This window comes from Bidens hawaiensis, unplaced genomic scaffold, assembly GCF_021521415.1.
Source record: "Bidens hawaiensis isolate Kalapana, Puna unplaced genomic scaffold, B.hawaiensis_p1.1 tig00002924_1, whole genome shotgun sequence".
NCBI classification, from domain to species: Eukaryota; Viridiplantae; Streptophyta; class Magnoliopsida; order Asterales; family Asteraceae; genus Bidens; species Bidens hawaiensis.
Genome location: NW_027491157.1, coordinates 1,127,418 through 1,137,519, shown reverse-complemented (window position 1 = coordinate 1,137,519; position 10,102 = coordinate 1,127,418). Strand labels below are relative to the sequence as shown.

Here is a 10,102-nt window from a genome sequence, read left to right as displayed (position 1 = left end):
GAATTGACGGGTCAATCGGACTCAGGCCTGTTCAAGGGCACATTGGTCAACAAAGTTGACCAACTGATTTCTATCACTTCTGGTCAGAACTAGCTTTCGGTCCAAAAGACGTTTAGTTTTATATCAAGATTTTGAGTGTACTGATTAAAACCTGACTTCTGACTCACTGTTCGAATTCTGGTCAGCGCCAGCTCGCTAAATTTACTTAAAATCTCATAACCGGAGTTCTAGACATCTGTTTGGATTGATTCCAGCGGCTATGTTGTTGGATTTAATTGTAGTTTGTTATCTCTATGTTTTACGTATGTTCAGAATACCTCAGTCAGTGCGCTAAAAACGGTTTACTCGTTTATTCTTGTTACTATTATCTAACTCGCCTAAGTGAGAAGTTATTACTCATATTTTTACAGTTTTTAAACGTTTTGGGGACACTTGCATACTTATCAATATTTACATGCTTAGATATTATTCGAACTAGCAAACTATGAGTGTTGTGTGTTATCAATTGAATGACTAACTGCTATATGTTTAATTGTTTATTTATCACATTTCGAATAGGTCCAACATAATCACATTATAGTATGATCATACGACCGTCATAGTAGCCATAGCCCGTGTTCGAGAGGCATGGCCAACTGACACCTTTATTTACTCATGTTTGATTGATTTATACTCACAATATCAGTTTTGCTCATTTTATTTATATATTATTATTATTACATCAAAACTGGTGAATTTTCTCACTCAACCCGTGTTGGCAAATCTATATTATTTTGTAAGCATTTGCAGGTTATCATTTGGTTTGAAGTAAGCTGAAAAAACATATAGTGAGACCTTAGTTAATAAATTAAAGGATATTTGCGTTTTATTTTGTTTTGGAATTTGGATTATTTTTGTCATGACTTGAACCTTGTATACTTGTTTGTAATAAATAAATTAATTAGTTATTGTCATATTTTAAATGGTACGATAGTACCTTGTGAGCTATGAACCAACGGTTCGCACCCGGTATTTTCGTCATAGGTTGGGGTGTGACAGTTGTGTCAGATGGAAAGATTGTAGAACAAGGGACCCATGATGATCTTCTAGTTAAGAATGGTATTTATACTGCACTTGTAAAAAAACAGCTATAGGGAACCAAAACCAAGCTTTTACTCTTGATTTGTTTAATTCAGAAATCATGTTTGATGTATCAAAACCCCAAATTCAATACCCCACCCAACCAAAACTCTCAATACAACCCCAATCCAAAAAGACAGAATCAAAATCACAACATCTGGTAACACATTCAATACATACATAGCCCCAATTGCAGCCATGACAAAATCCTAATTCTAATTTAGCTGGGTTTTGAAACCTCTTTTTCCAATTGAGACAAGAATGAGGATGATAAATATTGTATGTTTATCTATCTATCTGTTATTGTTATTGTTATTGTTATTATTATTATTATTTGGCTTGAAAAGACGACTTTACCCCTGAATTTAACGGTCAAATAAACGAAAAACCCAATTACAAAAAAACAACCAGCATTATAAAAAATCCACGACTGGGTATGAATTGTTACTCTCTCCGTCCCATTAGAAGTGTCCACATTTCCTTTTTTATTTGTCCCATTACAAATGTCTACTTTCAAACTTTATTATCTAATTTTCAAGTTTACCCTTAATCCTACAAAACTAGTATTAATAAACAATATTGATGGACCCAATTTCTAAAAACATTATTATTTGGTATGTAAAAAAGGTAATCATTCGATCTATGTTAATAACTCGTAATGGTTCGGAGGAAGTATATAAATTACCTTATGTATCCTCCTCATTTGTGCCGTATATAATGGAAGAGTGACGACAAAATACAAACCCCATTTATTATTATTATTATTATATGTTGTTCTTTCCGATCCCCAAATTGATCGATCGATAGAATCCTGCAAACGGCATCATCCATCTATCTGGGTGTTGTGTTGTAATCAGGAAGCAATCATGGGTATGAAATTTCTGAACAAGAAAGGGTGGCACACGGGCAGTCTCCGGAACATAGAAAACGTGTGGAAAGCCGAACAGAAACACGAAGCCGAGCAAAGGAAACTCGAAGAGCTCCGAAAGCAGATTCACGAGGAACGGGAGAAAGCCGAGTTTCGTGCTCTTCAGGAACAGGCTGGACTTGTCCCGTAAGTTTTTCCTAATATTATTATTATTAGGGTTTGCTTTCCGACTAATTCTTTCTTGTTTCAGGATTGGATTTTTTGTATGATTCTGGATTGTCCGTAGGGAAGGCTACTTCTGACGGTGGAGGAGGAGGAGGAGGATTCAAGACGCTTGAGTCAGAACAGCCTGCCGCCCCCACCAAGCCCTCTGCTCCAGGAGCTTTATTTGAAGTCTGCTAATGATGCATGGAGGAAACTGCACTCAGATCCTTTGCTTATGATAAAGCAGCGTGAACATGAAGCACTAGCTCGTGTCAAGAATAATCCTGTTCAGATGGCTATGATCCGCAAATCTGTAAGTCAATGCGATTCTTTTTATCATAATATAATTGTTATCATACATACATACATACATCATATCAAATTGAGTTCCGGTCAAAATGGGTTCTGAATGGGTCGTTTTAGGAAAGTGCCAATTTTGTTCGGGTTAAAACGGATTCATGGCGAAATGAAGCCGGTGGTTATAAAACAGAATACAATTTTAAAAATTGAGCCTTGACTACTAAAAATCTTGAGAGCTGCATTATTTTCAAGAATTAAAGAATATATGTTTAAATATAAAAACATGGTGTGGAAGAAAATAAATGTGTAGAGATGAAGGGGCATACCAGCATGAACTGAAACGTGCCATCGTTCTTTAAAAATAAAGACTTATGAACATTTTCCACAACCTCAAAACTGTACAAAATTGATATCAATGCAAGAACGTAAATACTTACAATTATTATTATACACAACATGTTATTATCCATTACATCTTCGCCCACCGTGTGCGGGATCGTGACGACGGAGGAAGAAACGTTAACAATGGCCTTAGCCACCTTTGCAGGACGAGGTTGGTTGTTAGACCAAGAAGTGGAAACAATATGCGCAATGTCATTGGTTGTGAGGAGGGTGGCGCTGGTGGGCACAGCATTGGTGGAGTGGCAGCCACCGTGGTGCGACCCGTTGGTGGCGTCGGCGGTGGGAGCAGCTTAGTCGGAGGTGGGCGCGTTGGTGGTGGTGGCGGTGGAGTGTTGACGGTGGAGGTGGCGGCGTCAGTGGTTGTGCCGATGACAACGAGCATGTGGTGGAGAAAACAATGGTTGTTGGTGATGCTAACCTATTTAGATCCTTTTTAAGTTACATTTATAATATTTGCTTGTTTTGACCCATTAGCTAATTTGAGTAGACCCAAATTGACCCAGTGAGGTGACCCAAATGAACCCATATTATGTAATCACAAGTTTACACATGTGCACTAACCAAGTTACATATGTGTGCAATAAACAATTAACATGTGTAAAAACCAGTTTACGTATTAGATAATCGTAAAACTACATATAAGAAGTTATAAAACAGCCCTAAAATAATATTAAATATATACAATAATAATTGATATGATTGGTTGATAAGAGTTTTGAAAGTTATTAAATTATTTGAGAGTTTTAAATTATTCTGATTTCCATTAATATTGTTGTTTGTTAGGTTGAAGCCAAGAAACATAAACAAAAAGGCTCAGATGGAGAAAACCGCAAAGAAAAACACCGTCACAAGAAATCAAAACGCGAAAAGCATCATTCATCATCATCATCTAAACATCGTATCAACTCTGACGAAGAAGAACGAAGTGTCAGTCCCCGCCATGACTCAAAATACAAGGATAACGAACGTTACAGGACGAATACTGAACGCAAAAGAGGAAACTGTTCTGATTCTCAATCTACTAAAAGAGATCGGGAAGACAGAAACCACCGCCCACCAACACATAATAAAGGCCGGCTTTCAGAAGATAATGAACGTTACAGGACGAATACTGAACATGAAAGAGAAACCCGTCTTAATTCTCAGTCTGCAAAAAGAGACCGGGAAGATAGAAATCGCCGCCCACCGACACATGAGAAAGGTCGGCTTTCACAAGAGGATAGAGCTGCAAAACTGAAGGAGATGCAAATGGATGCTGAGTTGCATGAAGAACAAAGATGGAGGCGGTTGAAGCAGGCGGATGATGACGATGCTAAGGAGGTTAGTCATGCAAGTTCGGGCGGCAAGAACTTTCTGGATGCCGCTCATAAAAGCATTTATGGGGCGGAGAAGGGGGGCAGTTCAACGATAGAGGAAAGTGTTAGGCGGCGAACGCATTATTCACAACACAAGAGTGAAGGAAATGCGTTCAGACGCTAAGAGTTTTGTCATGTGTTTGGTTGAAGAATATTTGTGTGAGAGGATGGATGTGCTCTTTTAATGGGATTTATGTAGTTGAAGCTTTCAACAACTTATGTATCTTATCTTTACCTTTGTCTTGTTTTTATATACGTCGATTACTTAGCTCAATCGTTTCTTGTAACCTTGCGTCAGATGAAGCTTGTTCGTGTTTGTAGTAATGTGAATCTGTGTTATGCGGCATACTCCTAAAAAGTTATTAAAACCAAACTAAATTGTAATGGGTCTTAATGGTTTTTAGGGGTACTGTAAGAAATGTAGGGTTATGTTAACGTATTACGTATGCGAAATACGTTCAATTTTAATAAAAAACAAAAACGTTCAAGCCAAATTCCAAAATCTAAAACCTCAAGCTTAGAAACTAAAACGTTCAGTCTTAAAACCTAAAACGTTCAACTTTAAATCCTGATACATTCAAGGTTAAAACACATCATTTAAAACTCAAAATTGATCGATTGAAGTTTCAAATTGATGATTAATTGGATCAATTTCAAGGTTCATTGATCAATTAGATTCAACAATTTCAATTTTAATTGGAAATTGATCAATTAACATGTGAACAATGATCGATGGTCGTGATGGAAGAGGACGGTGCACACAACGGTAGACGATGGTCGCGACGGTGGATGGTGGACTTTGACGGGACAAAAGAGGTGGTGGACAACAAACAAATTGCGAAGTTGTGATTTTAGGTTTAGAGTGTTTTTGAAATCAAAGGTTAAGAGTGTCGCGTACGTAATGTACGGATTATTGTATTGGATCATTTACCAAGAAATGTAAACGTACAAACATAATCAAATTTAAATGAAACAACCTAAACCAATATTCATGAACATAAATGAAAGGATCGAACGTAAACCAACATAAATAAGGCATTTTTTCATATTTATTTAATAAACAAAAAAAATTTTCTGTTCATGTTTATTTGTTTATTAAAAAAAACGGACATGCATCTTCCATTCATCAAGCAATTCACTAGGTTCGTTTACAGAGTTACAGTAAGCAGTGGAGATGGTCGGTGGCGGTTTTCCGTGGTAACTTGAATATAACAACAAACAAATACATTGATTAATAATATAATCTAATTTGTCTTAACATGAAAACTCAAATTAAAAGTTTTTCAATCTTACAACTCTTTGGACCTTCTAACCAACCAGATTATATATTCTATAAACTGCACAGGTACAAAACAAACTACATGTTAATCAATTCTCATTGTCAAGTGGCATCCCAGCCGAATGACCAAACTGCTCTCCGGTCAGATAAAGCGACTGCTGCTGCTGGTGGAATGATGGGTCCAGCATTTGGTGAGTTAGCCCCATGCCCACTCGTTGCTTTTTCATGGACCGTTCTCCTGTTGGTGAACCCGAGTCAGGTGTTAATGGCTCACGTCTTTCAGCAGCAGCAGGAGCCACTGGGGTCATGGGGTCGGTTATGTTTTTGGACTCCGGGTGGTCTTCGATGCCACCAGGCGTGTCAGATAAAACGCCACTCAGCTTCTGCTGCTCTTCAATAATTTTCTTCAAGTATTTCCCTTGGGCTTCGATCCGTAACTGGAGCTGTCTTTGCACCTATTATTATTGATTCATTGTAACTAAATAGAATGGTTTTTGTAGCATATTAAATTATTATTTATTAGAAGTAAAAGGATGATATATAGAATAATAATACCTCTAATTGCTCATGCAGTCTCTTTTGTACCTCCATCTGCAGCTTGAGTGCTTCAGTAATCTGCATTCCACTGTACAAAAACATAATAAGTTACAAGCACGTTTAAGTCGAAAAACAACATTACTTTGATGAACACAACAGAATAATATGAGATAAGTATGGACTCACGATGACCCGTCCAAACTAGAAAGCATGTCACCCGATTCTTTCTGGTCGAATGCTTTTCCTTGCATCAGAAATTTGAACAATATAATCAGCATACTCATTTATTTTCTTGAGATAATTTCACATATCCCCTCGAAACTTGGTATGATATCATATATAAGCAACTAACAATCAAAATATCAAATAGACCCATTTTCAAATTTATGACATTTATGCCCTTCGCTTACCAAAATCACATTAAGATGTTTGGAGTGCAAGAAAGAGAAGGGTAGGTCATACCAAAATCGCATTTAATGAAACCAAACGTTCAGTGAACCATTCAGCGAAAAGCTCGTTTATGTTGATTTATTTAATAAACAAACGAACATGACAAAAAATTTTGTTCATTTAATTAAACGAACAAACATGAACATGTCTCGTTGCATCATTTATGTTTGTGAACGTTTGGTAGTTTGTGTTTGTTTAGCTTCGTTCATTTATATATTCATTTAAACTTTTAGACCCACTACAACAACTTAGTGTTTTATTAATTTTAGGTCCCACAGATTGATGCTCATGTTTACTTCAACTGATATTCGCTCGGTTATGTTCGCTCGTGAACCGTTCGTTTATACTCCTAACAAACGATCATAAACGAGCATCAGCACGATCATTTTCTTAACGAACAAACACCAACAAGAAAACCATGTTCATTTAATTATTCATGTTCAATGGTTTGTTCTGTGACAGTTAAACGAATGAACACAAGCATGCCACGTTCGTTCGGTTCGTTTACAAGCCTAGGTATAGTTATATTTGATATTAACGTTTTTGCTGGATAAATATGATATTGCTCATGTTTTCAGGGGTATAAACGAAATTGCCACATGTTTTTTGTAAATTGTAAAAGAAGGGTAACATTATCTATAATAAAGGTTGTAATCAGCTATTTTATAATAATATTGAAGAATACCTTCAGAAGAAGAATCCGGAAGGTACTTTGCGAGCCGATATTTCTGAATAAATAACAGTCATCCAAAAAGTCAACAATGTATCCAAACATTAGTCTGTATACATATCATAAAAGTAACATGTCACCTACCTGCAAATGGCTCTTCACATGATAAATGGTTAAACCTTGAACGCCCATGACTCTGAGCACGCCTTTTGGAGTAGCCCCTGTACAGTCATTAACATATAAAAAGACGTAGCCATTTTACGCTTCTTTTATAAAGTTATGTCAAAGGTAGAAAAGTTTCAAATTTTTAATAGCTGATTGGGGAAAGAAAGTGCAAGAAGCATATGCAATAAATATAAAGGTAACTCACTATCGGGGCCACCAAGTTGTGCAACAGCATCGACAAAGCGTTCATGAAGCTCATGAGTCCAACGGAGTCGTTGTTTAGAAGCTAGACTAGGAGAGTTGTTGACACCATTCGCCACATCCATTATTATTTGAACCGGTATTTGAAGCTCTAATCACGCATAATAAGTTCTTGCAAGCTAAAGGTTAACTACCACCACTCTTTGCTTGGTATACAAGTTATTCACCTAATTCGAAGTGAATCATAGAGACAAAGTAAAGTATGAAGTTTAAAACTCAATAAACAGGTATTCCTAAATGTCGGAACTTGAACTGCAATGATAAAAATATTCTAACCAATAAAATAAAAACTATTGAGTGCATTTGGTGAGGGAGAAGTATCCCACACACACACACACACATACCTTCTTGTTTTATAATATGTATCAAAATGACTCATAGCCACCCTTGCTGTTTTTAGTTCACTGTAAACTCTTTACCAGTTTAAACATAAATGTTCTCACAACAGTAAAATGAGTTTTTTAATTAAATATATTCGATACAGTAGAAAGTGAGTGAGGTTATCGTCAGGTATCAGAATGGTAGTTTAGCAGCTTATGGCATCTAAGATAGAACGTAAATTTAAACAACAAAATATCATTAGCATACTATCGCCAGAGAATATGTTTAAAAAAACCTATGCCACTTTTGCTTGTATAAGGCCAAACCATAACATAATTATATTAAAACTTAATAGTTTAAAAAGATAAACAAATAGAGTTTTTAGGAACTCAAGACATAATCGGGCATAAATGGTTATAATATCTTTGTCATATTGTGATAATAAAAGCATGGTTTACAGAACCACTTGTGGTCATCCCCAAAATATTCGGGTCAGCCATAGTTATCAAGGCGCTAGGCGTATAGGACTCGCTTGGAGCCTAGGCGCATGGCACACGAAAAGTGAGGGCTTAAGAACTTAAATTAAAAAAAATATATATAATATAGTATGTATTAGAAAAATAATACTATTCTTCATATAGAATAAACAAAGCTATTATATAACATTTAATATCATCTAAATAGTACCAAAAGTTATAAAAGAGTCAACATTCAAATGTAATTCCAAAACTTGAGTAACAAAATGTTCAAAGTAAAGTACCAAGAGTTAAAACAGGAAAACCAAAAGTTCAAAAAAGTAACAAATAGTAAAGGTTCAAATGATCATTGTTCTTGATCAATCATCGATACCTATAGAGGTGTCGTCAACTTCAAGAAGCGTGGGCCTAGGAACTAGAAGCGCATATATTGGGCATCACCAAAAAAATGGGCCTATGCGCAAGAAGCAAGGGCTTTTAATTACTATGGGTCAATATACGGTTAAAGCCAATTACAAAATCAATGAAAAATATTAATAGAAGGCTAGACACTACAGAAGTACCAGACAACTATGAGAAAACCAAGAGAAAGTGAACAAAGTCTGGTCTTATCTTACAGGCTAAATGTTTAAGCAGAACTCATCTTGATCTAAGAGGATATCAACTTCATCGTGTAATTGCATGAGCGTGATAATAACAAGAACAATACGAGAGTAATGATCAAACCTAAGAACGCACAGTTGTGGGTGTAAATGAATTCTGGTATTAGCTCCGTTATTCTTACAATTACATACTTATATTACATCCTATACCCAATCGCATCTACATGGTGGTATTCTTGCAATGGTCCCCGAGGGACCATTACACTTCACTATCTCAGGAGACTTTATGATACACTATGGCGGGGCCCTTACAATCGCGGCCGTTATTCTGGGGACCACCTTTTGTCCATGTGATTCCTTTGCTAACGGACTGTTATATGGGGGTGGCTGTCATTTTTATCCGTAACCCGAATAACTATTAACCCGAACCTAAATAACTATAACAAACCCGACCCTTACTAATTCGAGTTAAGAACCAATTATTACTTTTTAATGGTTTGGAGTAAGCCCGAATAGCGCGTTTGACCTAGTTGACCGTAAGAAATGCTATTATATTCATATTTGAGTATTTGTCATATGGCTCCAGTTCAGCCAGCAAATATGCATTAGGTTAAATAGAAACATTAGCAGTAAAATTAAGGAATCAGAGGTCCCGAAGTCTAGAACCTAAATCGACAGATAAGACATAACTTGTAATAAAGCAACAGATTAAATAATGATTAGTAAAGAAATATAATCAAATCAAACATACTACTACCTAGGGTTGGGAGGAAGACCTAATTACGCAATTGATTTGAAGGAAAAAAGATGTACCGATCTGATGAAGATTCGAATGTTGCCGGCGGTGGAGGAGGATGATGATGCCGGCGGTGGTGGTATAACAATAATAATATCTTCTTTTTCTTCTTCTTCTTCTTCTTCTTCTTCTTCTTCTTCTTGTTGGAGTTGAGTTGAAAAATGGAATGGGGAGTTGAAGGTCACCGGAGTGAGTTTGTTTATTATTTGTTATATGCTTTGCTTTGCTATTCACGTTGCTTTTGTCTTTTTCATTGTTATATCTCTTGGCTAGATTCTCTCTTTTTTTTTTGTCAAC

At 36.3% G+C, this 10,102-nt stretch overlaps 1 protein-coding gene and 1 pseudogene across 2 annotated transcripts; one reads left to right on the top strand and one right to left on the bottom strand.

The window, feature by feature from the left end:
• Nucleotides 1–1,984: 1,984 nt before the first annotated feature.
• On the top strand, nt 1,985–4,372 carry LOC143621653 (uncharacterized; annotated as a pseudogene). The gene is made up of 3 exons (XR_013151573.1): nt 1,985–2,184; nt 2,238–2,504; nt 3,677–4,372. The product of XR_013151573.1 is annotated as an uncharacterized LOC143621653 (transcript).
• A 1,086-nt stretch (nt 4,373–5,458) lies between these two features.
• Nucleotides 5,459–7,817, bottom strand: LOC143621651 (myb family transcription factor PHL7-like). Its single transcript, XM_077093009.1, has 6 exons — nt 7,555–7,817; nt 7,329–7,405; nt 7,200–7,242; nt 6,251–6,308; nt 6,083–6,152; nt 5,459–5,982 (listed from the first exon to the last, which is right to left on the bottom strand). Exons 1-6 carry the CDS (start codon nt 7,673–7,675, stop codon nt 5,617–5,619), a joined length of 735 nt encoding a protein of 244 aa, XP_076949124.1. The 5' UTR covers nt 7,676–7,817; the 3' UTR covers nt 5,459–5,616.
• Nucleotides 7,818–10,102: the final 2,285 nt, after the last annotated feature.

Coding starts and splice junctions, on each gene's coding strand:
- LOC143621651 (XM_077093009.1), bottom strand. CDS start 7,675: ATGGATGTGGCGAATGGTGTCAACAACTCTCCTAGTCTAGCTTCTAAA. Junction 7,406..7,554: donor ACAACTTGGTGGCCCCGATA/GTGAGTTACCTT, acceptor ATGACTGTACAG/GGGCTACTCCAAAAGGCGTG. Junction 6,153..6,250: donor TCTAGTTTGGACGGGTCATC/GTGAGTCCATAC, acceptor GTTTTTGTACAG/TGGAATGCAGATTACTGAAG.